Below are 15,937 nucleotides of genomic sequence, written 5' to 3' on the forward strand. Positions count from 1 at the left end.
TGTGTGTGTGTGTGTGTGTGTGTGTGTGTGTGTGTGTGTGTGTGTGTGTGTGTGTGTGTGTGTGTGTGAGTTGGCGGCAGCCCCCTTACTTGTGGAAGTCGTCGATGCAGTGGATGTGGTTGGCAGCGTCCACAGTGAAGGGTATACCGTCCAGGCTGCGTTGGCACACCACACAGGTGAAGCAGTGAGGGTGGTAGGCCTTCCCTGTCGCCCGCAGAATACGCTCCATGATGGGTTTACTGCAGATGTTACAGGACTCCAGGGTGTTCTGAAACACACACGCACGAGAGAGAGAGAGAGAGGAATAGATCAATCAGTCTCCTTTAATTGACCCTTACGAACATGTTATCCTGCTGTTGAGTCTGAGGTCTGGCCTCCCCAGCCATGTAGGAGGGAGATAGAGAGGCATCAAAGCCAATAGGAACTGAATGATATTAAGAAATGCTATAGATGGAAGGAAAGTAGTGTAGAAACCAACCAAAAAACAATTAGGCAACAACAAATTCAATCCCATTTAGACAACTTCCTGGGTAAAACATTCCACTGTAATAGTGAAGGTGTAAACTTGGCAGTAGAAAACCTAAACAGTATATATGACCTTTCAGCTTCCTTATAAAATAAAAATAAAATTATAAAATCTAAACATTTCATACAGACAACCTAAGAAAACGAACAACAATAACAAATGGTTTGATGAAGAATGCAAAAACCTAAGAAAGAAATAGAGAAACCTGTTCAACCAAAAACATAGAGACCCGGAAAACCCGAGTCTACTTCTTCACTATGGTGAATCACTAAAACAATACAGAAATACACTACGGAAAAAGAAGGAACAGCACGTCAGGAATCAGCTCAATATAGTTGAAGAATCCAAAGACTCTAACCACTTCTGGGATCAAATACAAATCTTAGAATCAACTATTGAAGACTACCAGAACCCACTGGATTCTCCAATTACCTTGAATGAACTACAGGACAAAATACAAAACCCTCCAACCCCAAAAGGTCTGTGTTGTTGACGGTATCCTAAATGATAAAATATACAGACCACAAATTCCAATTGGTTATACTTAAACTCTTTGACATCATCCGACTGAACATGTTGTAACAATTGACTGACTTGAACTTAAGATGGGGAAGAAGATCAGAGACATAGAGGGTAATTGTAACATACAGTTGAGTATCATACTCACTCAGCATTGCAGTAAGAACCACAACTGTAAAAATAATTTACAGCCATCAAAATATACTCTCTCTCCACTCACCACCCCCCCACCCCCCCCCCCATCCTCAGATCTGGCATCTTCCCCAATATTTGGAACCAAGAACTGATCACCCCAATCGACAAAAGTGAAGACAAATTTGACCCCAATAACTAACGGGGGATACGCGTCAACAGCAACCTTGGGAAAATCCGCTGCATTGTATTTAACAGCAGACTCGTACATTTCCTCAGTGAGAACAATGTACTTGACACGGATGTGTTTTTGTGACGTGTTTGTTCGGTCTTCGTCCCCGTGCCTTTACACGGCACGCCGTAATTTGGGCTTAATAAAAAAAAACGATTACACATTCCTGCGCCTGTCTCCCGAATCCCTTTATACCAACGTGACAGTACTGAGCAAATGTCAAATTGTATGTTTACCAAATTACCGTAAAACAGACCACGTATTCACCCTGCACACCCTAACTGACAAAAAAAACAAACCAAAACAAGGCAAAGTCTTCTCGTGCTTTGTTGGTTCCCAAAACGTTTTTGACTCAATTTTGCTGGAGGGTCTGCTATACAAGCTGATGGGGGTGTTGGGGGAAAAACATATAACACTATAAAATCCATGTACACAAACAACAAGTGTGTGGTTAAAATTGGCAAAAAAACGAATTTCTTTCCACATGGCCGTGGTGTGAGACAGGGATGCAGCTTAAGCCCCACCCTCTTCAACATATACGTCAACGAATTGGCGCGGGCACTAGAACAGTCTGCAGCACCCGGCCTCACCCTACTAGAATCTGAAGTCAAATGTCTACTGTTTGCTGATGATCTGGTGCTTCTGTCCCCAACCAAGGAGGGCCTACAGCAGCACCTAGATCTTCTGCACAGATTCTGTCAGACCTGGGCCCTGACAGTAAATCTCTGTAAGACAAAAAGATCTAGACAGTGTTGCCCTAGAGCACACAAAAAAACGATACGTACCTCAGCCTAAACATCAGCACCACAGGTAACTTCCTAAAAGCTGTGAAGGGCCTTCTACCCCATCAAAAGGAGCGTGTCTGTAATTACACCGGGCACATCACCCTGCGTGTCTGTAATTACACTGGGCACATCGCCCTATGTGTCTGTAATTACACCGGGCACATCACCCTGCGTGTCTGTAATTACACAGGGCACATCACCCTGCGTGTCTGTAATTACACCGGGCACATCACCCTATGTGTCTGTAATTACACCGGGCACATCACCCTACGTGTCTGTAATTACACCGGGCACATCACCCTACGTGTCTGTAATTACACCGGGCACATCACCCTACGTGTCTGTAATTACACCGGGCACATCACCCTATGTGTCTGTAATTACACCGGGCACATCACCCTACGTGTCTGTAATTACACCGGGCACATCACCCCGCGTGTCTGTAATTACACCGGGCACATCACCCTACGTGTCTGTAATTACACCGGGCACATCACCCCGCGTGTCTGTAATTACACTGGACACATCACCCTGCGTGCCTGTAATGACACTGGACACATCATTCTCCATCGTCTGTAAGATAGGTGTATTACCCTCGGAGTCAGTGTTGCCCGGTAACCACACCCAGGAGTCACACGTCCGCCCTTGAGCTCCCCGCCACAGCAACCTCGGCTACATTAACATCATCAACGTTTACATCAACAGTACGGGAGAATCTTGCAACTCCGATGTTTGGGGTTGAGTCTGGACCTCTGGGGTTTGGCGGTCGGGGCCTGCCCACTCTCAGATCCGGAGCCAGACTCGACAACGTGTTTCAACAAACGGGTTTTGACATTCAAGTAATTACTCTCATTGGACCTGGCGAAGTTCCCATAACGAGTTGTCGTGTCAGGTCATGGAGAAAAGCAGCGTGAGACATCATCATCATCATCATCATCATCATCATCATCATCATCCAGCCTGTTGACAAGCTACTCCTCTTTGAGAAACACTGGTTTAATTCACAAAGTACGTGAGACGCCATCCCCTACTCCCACCGAACAAAAAGCCACTAACTCACCAACAATGTAGTCTATGTCACCACTAAAATAAATCACTTAGCTTGCAGCTAAGGGGAAAAGACAAATACATAAGAAAGAAATGTCACAACAAGTGACAGCAATCTGACACCACCCATAGCACCCTAACACAACCAACTCCAGAGAGACAGAGAGAGAGGAGAGAGGAGAGAGAGGAGAGAGGAGAGAGGAGAGAGGAGAGAGGAGAGAGGAGAGAGAGAGAGAGAGAGAGAGAGAGAGAGAGAGAGAGAGAGAGAGAGAGAGAGAGAGAGATGAATGAAAGATCAATGAAAACAATGTACTGAGCAAATGTCAAATTGGCTTTTTACCAAATTACCGTACAACAGACCATGTATTCACCCTACACACCCTAATTGACAACCAAACAAACCAAAACAAAGGCAAAGTCTTCTCATGCTTTGTTGATTTCAAAAAAGCCTTCGACTCAATTTGGCATGAGGGTCTGCTATACAAATTGATGGAAAGTGGTGTTGGGGGTAAAACATACGACATTATAAAATCCATGTACACAAACAACAAGTGTGCGGTTAAAATTGGCAAAAAACACACACATTTCTTCACACAGGGTCGTGGGGTGAGACAGGGATGCAGCTTAAGCCCCACCCTCTTCAACATATATATCAACGAATTGGCGCGGGCACTAGAACAGTCTGCAGCACCCGGTCTCACCCTACTAGAATCCGAAGTCAAATGTCTACTGTTTGCTGATGATCTGGTGCTTCTGTCACCAACCAAGGAGGGCCTACAGCAGCACCTAGATCTTCTGCACAGATTCTGTCAGACCTGGGCCCTGACAGTAAATCTCAGTAAGACCAAAATAATGGTGTTCCAAAAAAGGTCCAGTCACCAGGACCACAAATTCCATCTAGACACCGTTGCCCTAGAGCACACAAAAAACTATACATACCTCGGCCTAAACATCAGCACCACAGGTAACTTCCACAAAGCTGTGAACGATCTGAGAGACAAGGCAAGAAGGGCCTTCTATGCCATCAAAAGGAACATAAATTTCAACATACCAATTAGGATCTGGCTAAAAATACTTGAATCAGTCATAGAGCCCATTGCCCTTTATGGTTGTGAGGTCTGGGGTCCGCTCACCAACCAAGATTTCACAAAATGGGACAAACACCAAATTGAGACTCTGCATGCAGAATTCTGCAAAAATATCCTCCGTGTACAACGTAGAACACCAAATAATGCATGCAGAGCAGAATTAGGCCGATACCCACTAATTATCAAAATCCAGAAAAGAGCCGTTAAATTCTACAACCACCTAAAAGGAAGCGATTCCCAAACCTTCCATAACAAAGCCATCACCTACAGAGAGATGAACCTGGAGAAGAGTCCCCTAAGCAAGCTGGTCCTAGGGCTCTGTTCACAAACACAAACACACCCCACAGAGCCCCAGGACAACAGCACAATTAGACCCAACCAAATCATGAGAAAACAAAAAGATAATTACTTGACACATTGGAAAGAATTAACAAAAAAACAGAGCAAACTAGAATGCTATTTGGCCCTAAACAGAGAGTACACAGTGGCAGAATACCTGACCACTGTGACTGACCCAAACTTAAGGAAAGCTTTGACTATGTACAGACTCAGTGAGCATAGCCTTGCTATTGAGAAAGGCCGCCGTAGGCAGACATGGCTCTCAAGAGAAGACAGGCTATGTGCACACTGCCCACAAAATGAGGTGGAAACTGAGCTGCACTTCCTAACCTCCTGCCCAATGTATGACCATATTAGAGAGACATATTTCCCTCAGATTACACAGATCCACAAAGAATTCGAAAACAAATCCAATTTTGATAAACTCCCATATCTACTGGGTGAAATTCCACAGTGTGCCATCACAGCAGCAAGATTTGTGACCTGTTGCCACAAGAAAAGGGCAACCAGTGAAGAACAAACACCACTGTAAATACAACCCATATTTATGTTTATTTATTTTAACTTGTGTGCTTTAACCATTTGTACATTGTTACAACACTGTATATATATAATATGACATTTGTAATGTCTTTATTGTTTTGAAACTTCTGTATGTGTAATGTTTACTGTTCATTTTTATTGTTTATTTGACTTTTGTATATTACCTACCTCACTTGCTTTGGCAATGTTAACACATGTTTCCCATGCCAATAAAGCCCCTTGAATTGAATTGAATTGAATTGAATTGAATTGAGAGAGGAGAGAGAGAGAGGAGAGACAGAGAGAGGAGAGAGAGGAGAGACAGAGAGAGGAGAGAGACAGAGGGGAGAGAGAGGAGAGAGAGAGAGAGACGAGAGGAGAGACAGAGAGAGGAGAGACAGAGAGAGGAGAGAGGGAGAGGAGAGAGAGAGAGAGAGAGAGAGAGGAGAGACAGAGAGAGGAAAGAGACAGAGGGGAGAGAGAGGAGAGAGAGAGAGGAGAGAGGAGAGAGAGAGAGAGAGAGGAGAGAGAGGAGAGACAGAGAGAGGAAAGAGACAGAGGGGAGAGAGAGGAGAGAGGAGAGACAGAGAGAGGAGAGAGAGATAGAGAGAGTGAGAGAGGAGAGAGAGAGGAGAGAGAGGAGAGACAGAGAGAGGAGAGAGAGAGAGACGAGACAGGGAGAGGAGAGAGAGAGAGAGCAGAGAGAGGAGAGAGGAGAGGAGAGAGAGATGAGAGAGAGAGAGAGGAGAGAGGAGAGACAGAGAGAGATGAGAGAGAGAGAGAGAGAGAGAGAGAGAGGAGAGAGAGGAGAGACAGAGAGAGGAGAGAGAGAGAGGAGAGAGGAGAGACAGAGAGAGGAGAGGAGATGGAGAAAGAGGAGGGAGAGGAGAGAGAGAGTAGAGAGAGAGAGAGGGAGAGAGAGAGGAGAGAGAGAGATAGATTAGAGAGAGGAGAGATGAGAGAGAGGAGAGAGGAGAGAGGAGAGAGAGAGGAGAGAGAGAGAGAGCGAGAACGACAGAGAGAGAACGACAGAGAGAGAGAGAGAAAGAGAGAAAGAGTGAGAGAGGAGAGAGAGAGAGAGAGAGAGAGAGAGAGGAGAGAGAGGAGAGACAGAGAGAGGAGAGAGACAGAGAGACGAGACAGAGAGAGAAAGAGAGAGAGAGAGAGAGAGAGAGAGAGAGAGAGAGAGAGAGAGAGAGAGAGAGAGCACATGTAAGTGTAGACATGGAGATTTTTTACATTAAAATAAAGGAGAAAAACAGGTCAATATTTTTCCCATTCTAAAACAGCCATTGATGTAGCATCATGATATGCCGTTCCCGCTTAGGGTACTGACTAACATGTTATATTCTATCAGTATTAGGGTCCTATTAGAACCAAGAACTGCAACGATGCTGGGTTTTTCACACTCAACTGTTTTCTGTGTGTATCAAGAACGGTCCACTAGCCAAAGGACATCTAGCAAACTTGACACAACTGTGGGTAGCATTGAAGTCAACATGGACCAGCTTCCCTGTGGAACGCTTTCAACACCTTGTAGAGTTCATGTCCTGACTAATTGAGGCTGTTCTGAGGGCTGGGCTGTCCTCACATGCCTCCTCTCTCTCTCTCTGGCACTCACTCTCTCTCTCTCTCTCTCTCTCTCTCTCTCTCTCTCTCTCTCTCTCTCTCTCTCTCTCTCTCTCTCTCTCTCTCTCTCTCTGTCTTTCACTCTCTCTCTCTGTTTCTCCCTCTCTCTGTCATCTCTCTCTCTGTTTCTCCCTCTCTCTGTCACTCTCTCTCTGTCACTCTCTCTCTCTGTCACTCTCTCTCTCTGTCACTCTCTCTCTCTGTTTCTCCCTCTCTCTGTCATCTCTCTCTCTGTTTCTCCCTCTCTCTGTCACTCTCTCTCTGTCACTCTCTCTCTCTGTCACTCTCTCTCTCTGTTTCTCCCTCTCTCTGTCATCTCTCTCTCTGTTTCTCCCTCTCTCTGTCACTCTCTCTCTGTCACTCTCTCTCTCTGTCACTCTCTCTCTCTGTTTCTCCCTCTCTCTGTGAACTGAGGGACTCTGATCAGCATTTTATTCTCAAACACAAACACAGTCGTTTTTCACCCGCCTAGCGACCGACGTTCCCCCCTCTCTGATTGGTGAGTGGGTTGGCGGGAGCAGTAAATACTTGATGACTGCATGTTTTCCCCCTCCAGGTTGGCAGACTCGCTGGGCAGGCAGCCCGTAGGGGGACGTGGCAGAGCCTCCAGGTTGGCAGACTCGCTGGGCAGGCAGCCCGTAGGGGGACGTGGCAGACCCTCCAGGTTGGCAGACTCGCTGGGCAGGCAGCCCGTAGGGGGGACGTGGCAGACCCTCCAGGTTGGCAGACTTGCTGGGCAGGCAGCCCGTAGGGGGACGTGGCAGACCCTCCAGGTTGGCAGACTCGCTGGGCAGGCAGCCCGTAGGGGGACGTGGCAGAGCCTCCAGGTTGGCAGACTCGCTGGGCAGGCAGCCCGTAGGGGGACGTGGCAGACCTTCCAGGTTGGCAGACTCGCTGGGCAGGCAGCCCGTAGGGGGACGTGGCAGACCCTCCAGGTTGGCAGACTCGCTGGGCAGGCAGCCCGTAGGGGGACGTGGCAGACCCTCCAGGTTGGCAGACTCGCTGGGCAGGCAGCCCGTAGGGGGACGTGGCAGACCCATCCAACTCTGACTGATCTCAGACATCCCTCTCCTTAATATCTACGATACGCTGTCGTTTGTTACTCCAATATTTCATAAATAAAGATTGGCCCACTCTAAACAGGTCTGCAATTACAGGGGACTGGAGGTGGGGAGGGAGGAGGGAGAGGAGAGAGAGGAGGGCAGGGAAGGATAGGAGGGAGAGGAGGGAGCGAGAGGAGGGAGAGGAGAGAGAGGAGGGAGAGGAGGGAGAGGAGGGCAGGGAAGGATAGGAGGGAGAGGAGGGAGAGAGAGGAGGGAGAGGAGGGAGAGGAGAGAGAGGTGGGAGAGGAGGGCAGGGAAGGAGAGAGGGAGGGAGAAGAGAGAGAGGAGGGAGAGGAGGAGAGAGGAGGGAGAGGAGGGAAGGGAAGGAGATAGAGACATCATCTGAGTGTGATCAATTAGCTGACTGACAGGCCACGTGATTGGCTGATGGGACGGGGAAGGTGTGCGGTGGGGCTTGTGCTGTGCTTAGACATTTACCGGATCTCTGCATCTCTGCATAGCTCTCTCTCTCTCTCTCTCTCTCTCTCTCTCTCTCTCTCTCTCTCTCTCTCTCTCTCTCTCTCTCTCTCTCTCTCTCTCTCTCTCTCTCTCTCTCTCTCTCTCTCTCTCTCTCTCTCTCTCTCTCTCTCTCTCTCTCTCTCTCTCTCTCTCTCTCTCTCTCTCTCTCTCTCTCTCTCTCTCTCTCTCTCTCTCTGTCTTTCACTCTCTCTCTCTGTTTCTCCCTCTCTCTGTCATCTCTCTCTCTGTTTCTCCCTCTCTCTGTCACTCTCTCTCTGTCACTCTCTCTCTCTGTCACTCTCTCTCTCTGTCACTCTCTCTCTCTGTTTCTCCCTCTCTCTGTCATCTCTCTCTCTGTTTCTCCCTCTCTCTGTCACTCTCTCTCTGTCACTCTCTCTCTCTGTCACTCTCTCTCTCTGTTTCTCCCTCTCTCTGTCATCTCTCTCTCTGTTTCTCCCTCTCTCTGTCACTCTCTCTCTGTCACTCTCTCTCTCTGTCACTCTCTCTCTCTGTTTCTCCCTCTCTCTGTGAACTGAGGGACTCTGATCAGCATTTTATTCTCAAACACAAACACAGTCGTTTTTCACCCGCCTAGCGACCGACGTTCCCCCCTCTCTGATTGGTGAGTGGGTTGGCGGGAGCAGTAAATACTTGATGACTGCATGTTTTCCCCCTCCAGGTTGGCAGACTCGCTGGGCAGGCAGCCCGTAGGGGGACGTGGCAGACCTTCCAGGTTGGCAGACTCGCTGGGCAGGCAGCCCGTAGGGGGACGTGGCAGACCCTCCAGGTTGGCAGACTCGCTGGGCAGGCAGCCCGTAGGGGGGACGTGGCAGACCCTCCAGGTTGGCAGACTTGCTGGGCAGGCAGCCCGTAGGGGGACGTGGCAGACCCTCCAGGTTGGCAGACTCGCTGGGCAGGCAGCCCGTAGGGGGACGTGGCAGAGCCTCCAGGTTGGCAGACTCGCTGGGCAGGCAGCCCGTAGGGGGACGTGGCAGACCTTCCAGGTTGGCAGACTCGCTGGGCAGGCAGCCCGTAGGGGGACGTGGCAGACCCTCCAGGTTGGCAGACTCGCTGGGCAGGCAGCCCGTAGGGGGACGTGGCAGACCCTCCAGGTTGGCAGACTCGCTGGGCAGGCAGCCCGTAGGGGGACGTGGCAGACCCATCCAACTCTGACTGATCTCAGACATCCCTCTCCTTAATATCTACGATACGCTGTCGTTTGTTACTCCAATATTTCATAAATAAAGATTGGCCCACTCTAAACAGGTCTGCAATTACAGGGGACTGGAGGTGGGGAGGGAGGAGGGAGAGGAGAGAGAGGAGGGCAGGGAAGGATAGGAGGGAGAGGAGGGAGCGAGAGGAGGGAGAGGAGAGAGAGGAGGGAGAGGAGGGAGAGGAGGGCAGGGAAGGATAGGAGGGAGAGGAGGGAGAGAGAGGAGGGAGAGGAGGGAGAGGAGAGAGAGGTGGGAGAGGAGGGCAGGGAAGGAGAGAGGGAGGGAGAAGAGAGAGAGGAGGGAGAGGAGGAGAGAGGAGGGAGAGGAGGGAAGGGAAGGAGATAGAGACATCATCTGAGTGTGATCAATTAGCTGACTGACAGGCCACGTGATTGGCTGATGGGACGGGGAAGGTGTGCGGTGGGGCTTGTGCTGTGCTTAGACATTTACCGGATCTCTGCATCTCTGCATAGCTCTCTCTCTCTCTCTCTCTCTCTCTCTCTCTCTCTCTCTCTCTCTCTCTCTCTCTCTCTCTCTCTCTCTCTCTCTCTCTCTCTCTCTCTCTCTCTCTCTCTCTCTCTCTCTTTCTCTCTCTCTCTCTCTCTCTCTCTGTCTCTCTCTCTCTCTCTCTCTCTCTCTCTCTCTCTCTGTCTCTCTCTCTCTCTCTCTGTCTCTCTGTCTCTCTGTCTCTCTCCTCTCTCTCTGTCTGTCTGTCGCTGAGCTCTCTCGGGGCCGAGTAGAGGAGAGGGAAGCAGAGTGTTGAGGGGATCAGCTGTTCCTATTGGTTGGCTGTGCGTAGCAGCAGTGGCAGGGTGCCACAGTGTTTCCAAACAGAGCTCGGGGTGTGTGGCAACACTGCACCGTCATCCTCCCTCCCTTTAGCCTCACGGCCCGCCTGCTGGGCCCTGCCGTTTAAAATGACACTTCTGTGCCCACTCAGCCGCGATGCAGAATGAAAATACCCCCCCCCCCCACATTCTGTAGCTACTGTTCAGTGTGGCTGGGCAGCATGCTTAGTGACATTATACGTCCCCATGCTATGGCAGAGGAACTCCACTGGCTGCGGTTCACTAGGGAGGACAATGTAAAGCTGCTGTGACACACATCGATGTGCTGTCGGGTGCCAGGCCTGCTAACCACGCTGTTGTTACACTGAGAGAGGGTCCCAAATGACACCCTATTCCCTTTATAGTGCACTATTGTGCACAGGGGCTCCGGTCAAAAAAAGTAGTGCACTATATAGGGAATAGGGTACCATTTGGGCTGCATCCCCCACACACACACAGGGTGAAAGGGCTGAGAGAGAGAGAGAGATAGAGAGTAGAGAGAGTAGAGAGAGTAGAGAGAGAGAGAGAGAGAGCAGCTGATGGGAGACTGGAGGGGATAGAGAACTCCTGGAGAGTGTGCATTCTGTTCATGAAAAGAAGCGTGCGATGCAGACCTAGCGTGATTTATCACTTCTACTTTCTTTCTTCAAGAAAGAGAGAGAGAGAGAGAGGAGAGAGAGACACAGAGAGAGAGAGGGAGAGAGAGAGAGAGAGAGACAGAGAAGAGAGAGAGAGAGAGAGAGAGAGAGAGAGAGAGAGAGAGAGAGAGAGAGAGAGAGAGAGAGAGAGAGAGAGAGAGAGAGAGAGAGAGAGAGAGAGAGAGAGAGAGACAGAGAAGAGAGAGACAACTGTGTAATAGAAATCATCATGATTCCCTCAGCAACATTTGTATATAAACAATGTCCATATCGCAGTCCTCCTCCTCTACCCCGGGAGCCCAATAAAGACTTAATGAGCTTGTTGCTCGGAGCCCTCCACGTTCGCCTTTCTACTTTCTCTACTAGAGAGAGAGGAGGAATGTGTGTGTGTGTTCACAGCCTGAGTGTCTGTACAAGAAGAGAGGGGGGGGAGGAGAGAGGAGAGAGAGCTGGGAGAGGAGAGGAGAGAGAGTATAGAGGAAGGGAGAGGAAAGAGGGAGGGAGAGGAGAGAGAGGAGGGAGAGGAGAAAGGGAGGGAGAGGAGGGAGTCGTGGGAGAGGAGAGAGAGGAGGGAGAGGGGGAGAGGTGGGTCGGGAGTCAAGCAGTCTCATCATTCAGCTGCAGTTTCCTTAGTCTTATTATCATCTGCACTTTTCCAGGTCCTCTCCCCAGGTCTCCTCTCTTCTCTCCAGGTCTCCTCTCTTCTCTCCAGGTCTCCTCTCATCTCTCCAGGTCTCTTCTCTCCAGGTCTCCTCTCATCTCTCCAGGTCTCTTCTCTCCAGGTCTCTTCTCTCCAGGTCTCTTCTCTTCTCTCCAGGTCTCCTCTCTTCTCTCCAGGTCTCCTCTCTTCTCTCCAGGTCTCCTCTCTTCTCTCCAGGTCTCTTCTCTTCTCTCCAGGTCTCCTCTCTTCTCTCCTGGTCTCCTCTCTTCTCTCCAGGTCTCCTCTCTTCTCTCCAGGTCTCCTCTCTTCTCTCCAGGTCTCCTCTCTTCTCTCCAGGTCTCCTCTCTTCTCTCCAGGTCTCTTCTCATCTCTCCAGGTCTCCTCTCTTCTCTCCAGGTCTCCTCTCTTCTCTCCAGGTCTCCTCTCTTCTCTCCAGGTCTCATCTCTTCTCTCCAGGTATCCTCTCCTCTCCAGGTATCTTCTCTTCTCTCCAGGTATCTTCTCTTCTCTCCAGGTCTCCTCTCTTCTCTCCAGGTATCTTCTCTTCTCTCCAGGTATCTTCTCTTCTCTCCAGGTCTCCTCTCTTCTCTCCAGGTCTCCTCTCTTCTCTCCAGGTATCCTCTCCTCTCTCCAGGTCTCCTCTCTTCTCTCCAGGTCTCCTCTCTTCTCTCCAGGTCTCCTCTCTTCTCCCCAGGTCTCTTCTCTTCTCTCCAGGTCTCCTCTCTTCTCTCCAGGTCTCCTCTCTTCTCTCCAGGTCTCTTCTCTTCTCTCCAGGTCTCTTCTCTTATCTCCAGGTCTCCTCTCTTCTCTCCAGGTCTCCTCTCTTCTCTCCAGGTCTCCTCTCTTCTCTCCAGGTCTCCTCTCTTCTCTGCAGGTCTCCTCTCTTCTCTGCAGGTCTCCTCTCTTCTCTGCAGGTCTCCTCTCTTCTCTCCAGGTCTCCTCTCTTCTCTCCAGGTCTCCTCTCTTCTCTGCAGGTCTCCTCTCTTCTCTCCAGGTCTCTTCTCTTCTCTCCAGGTCTCCTCTCTCCAGGTCTCCTCTCTTCTCTCCCAGTCTCCTCTCTTCTCTCCAGGTCTCCTCTCTTCTCTCCAGGTCTCCTCTCTTCTCTCCAGGTCTCCTCTCTTCTCTCTAGGTCTCTTCTCTCCAGGTCTCCTCTCTTCTCTCCAGGTCTCCTCTCTTCTCTCCAGGTCTCCTCTCTTCTCTCCAGGTCTCCTCTCTTCTCTCCAGGTCTCTTCTCTCCAGGTCTCTTCTCTCCAGGTCTCTCTGCTCTCCAGGTCGCCTCTCTTCTCTCCAGGTCTCCAAGGGGAATATAATAAAAAACCTTGTTCAGCCTAACTGGAGCATATGATTTCACAGCACATATCTCCTCCAGCCCGCTGTAATCACTACAGAAAGAGAGAGAGAGAGACAGACACAGCGAGAGAGAGAGAGAGACTGTACCCACCACTAGAGGGCAGTCTAGGTCTACAGATATCTGGGCTCTCCTCTCTCCCCTCCTCTCCTCTCTCCTCTCTCCCTCTCCTCTCTCTCCTCTCTCCCTCTCCTCTCCCCTCCTCTCCTCTCTCCCTCTCCTCTCCTCTCCTCTCTCCTTTCTCCCTCTCCTCTCCTCTCCTCTCTCCCTCTCCTCTCTCTCTCTCCTCTCCTCTCTCCCTTTCCTCTCTCCCTCTAAATCTATTCAAGGACATGTATTTCATTTTTTTCTGCCTCATACATTTCTCTAAGTGTTTGCCCAGTGGGCTAAACAAACGTCTAGGCAGATGAGGTAAAGTGAATTTAGGTCAGACAGCCTCTTGTTGAACTAAGGGCAAATGGAGTGTTAAAGTCAATTGTGGCCCCTTTCCCTCTCCCTCGTTCTCTCTCCTTCTCTACTCTGCTGGCCTTTTCAATTGCCTCCAAATTGCTCTCTTGTTTCTCTCTGTGTGTATATAGCGCACCAACACCAAACACGTTGCCCCGATCCTGCGCCCCCCCCTCCCCCCACCCTGCAGCCCTCCCTCCTGGCCTCCATGTGATTCAGCCACTGAACTGCAAACAGCGTTTGACACATCTGTCTGTCTGAATAAAGAGAGACAGAGAGCAGAGCAGGAGAGCAGGAGAAGAGTGGGTTTAAAGGCCCAGTGCAGTCAAAAAAACAGATTTATTTTATTTTGTTTTATATATATTTCCACACTATGAGGTTGGAATAATACTGGGAAATTGTGAAAATGATGACAATGCTGATATAGTGGAAGAGCTGATTGAAAAGACCCCTTGACATTTCAGCCTGTTTTGGTGGGATGGAACGTTGGCCTGTCTGGTGACATCACCAGGCGGTATTAGTTAATAGACCAATAACAAAGAGCGTCAAACCTCTCTGCCAAAAACAGCTACTTTTCAGGTTACATATCCCTCCCATTAGCCTCGTCCAATTAGAGCCCTCAACTCAGACCAATCCCAGACAACCGTAGCAAAGCTCTTGCTTGAGAAATTACTTTGAAGTTATTTTTGTTTCTTTTTGACCTGTTTTTTTTATGTAAAACAATCACAGTAAGGTCGTTAACTGTTAACCCAGAAATGATTTGATATCGACAGATAAATGGCTGCATTGAACATTTAACCGTTCTATGGTGCTCCTGAACAGCTTCTCACAGGAAGACCTGATTGAGTGGACACCAACAGGTTGCTGAACAGCTTCTCACAGGAAGACCTGATTGAGTGGACACCAACAGGTTGCTGAACAGCTTCTCACAGGAAGACCTGATTGAGTGGACACCAACAGGTTGCTGAACAGCTTCTCACAGGAAGACCTGATTGAGTGGACACCAACAGGCTCCTGAACAGCTTCTCACAGGAAGCACAGACCTGATTGAGTGGACACCAACAGGCTCCTGAACAGCTTCTCACAGGAAGCACAGACCTGATTGAGTGGACACCAACAGGCTCCTGAACAGCTTCTCACAGGAAGGACAGACCTGATTGAGTGGACACCAACAGGCTCCTGAACAGCTTCTCACAGGAAGCACAGACCTGATTGAGTGGACACCAACAGGCTCCTGAACAGCTTCTCACAGGAAGCACAGACCTGATTGAGTGGACACCAACAGGCTCCTGAACAGCTTCTCACAGGAAGCACAGACCTGATTGAGTGGACACCAACAGGCTCCTGAACAGCTTCTATCCCCATGTCATAAGACAGCTAAATGGCTAACTAAATGGCAAACTAAATGGCAAACTAAATGGCTAGCTAAATGGCTAACTAAATAGCTAGCTAATTGGCTAACTAAATAGCTAACTAAATGGCTAACTAAATAGTTAACTAAATGGCTAACTAAATAGCTAGCTAATTGGCTAACTAAATAGCTAGCTAATTGGCTAACTAAATAGTTAACTAAATGGCTAACTAAATGGCAAACTAAATGGCAAACTAAATAGCTAACTAAATGACTAACTAAATAGCTAACTAAATGGCTAACTAAATAGCTAACTAAATAGCTAACTAAATGGCAAACTAAATGGCAAACTAAATGGCAAACTAAATGGCTAACTAAATGGCTAACTAAATAGCTAGCTAATTGGCTAACTAAATAGTTAACTAAATGGCTAACTAAATAGCTAACTAAATGGCTAACTAAATAGCTAACTAAATAGCTAACTAAATGGCAAACTAAATGGCAAACTAAATGGCAAACTAAATAGCTAACTAAATGACTAACTAAATAGCTAACTAAATGACTAACTAAATAGCTAACTAAATGGCTAACTAAATAGCTAACTAAATGGCTAACTAAATAGCTAACTAAATGACTAACTAAATAGCTAACTAAATGACTAACTAAATAGCTAACTAAATGGCTAACTAAATGGCAAACTAAATGGCAAACTAAATGGCAAACTAAATAGCTAACTAAATGACTAACTAAATAGCTAACTAAATGGCTAACTAAATAGCTAACTAAATGGCTAACTAAATAGCTAACTAAATAGCTAACTAAATGGCAAACTAAATGGCAAACTAAATGGCAAACTAAATAGCTAACTAAATGACTAACTAAATAGCTAACTAAATAGCTAACTAAATGGCAAACTAAATGGCAAACTAAATGGCAAACTAAATGGCAAACTAAATAGCTAACTAAATGACTAACTAAATAGCTAACTAAATAGCTAACTAAATGGCAAACTAAATGGCAAACTAAATGGCAAACTAAATAGCTAACTAAATGACTAACTAAATGACTAA

General features: G+C 48.3%; 1 protein-coding gene across 3 annotated transcripts in view; it reads right to left on the bottom strand.

Annotated features, from left to right (window-relative positions):
- lpp (LIM domain containing preferred translocation partner in lipoma) overlaps positions 1–15,937 on the bottom strand; it is a 460,602-nt gene that overhangs the window by 15,072 nt on the left and 429,593 nt on the right. For all 3 annotated transcript variants that reach the window (XR_011667934.1, XM_071342291.1, XM_071342290.1), the window contains exon 10: positions 90–268. Coding sequence is in view for 2 of the 3 variants with exons in the window: in XM_071342291.1 (XP_071198392.1) it covers positions 90–268 (179 nt within the window). In the remaining variant the exon portion in view is untranslated. The remainder of the gene's footprint in view (positions 1–89; positions 269–15,937) is intronic.

Source organism: Salvelinus alpinus, chromosome 15 (genome assembly GCF_045679555.1).
Source record: "Salvelinus alpinus chromosome 15, SLU_Salpinus.1, whole genome shotgun sequence".
Lineage (NCBI taxonomy): Eukaryota > Metazoa > Chordata > Actinopteri > Salmoniformes > Salmonidae > Salvelinus > Salvelinus alpinus.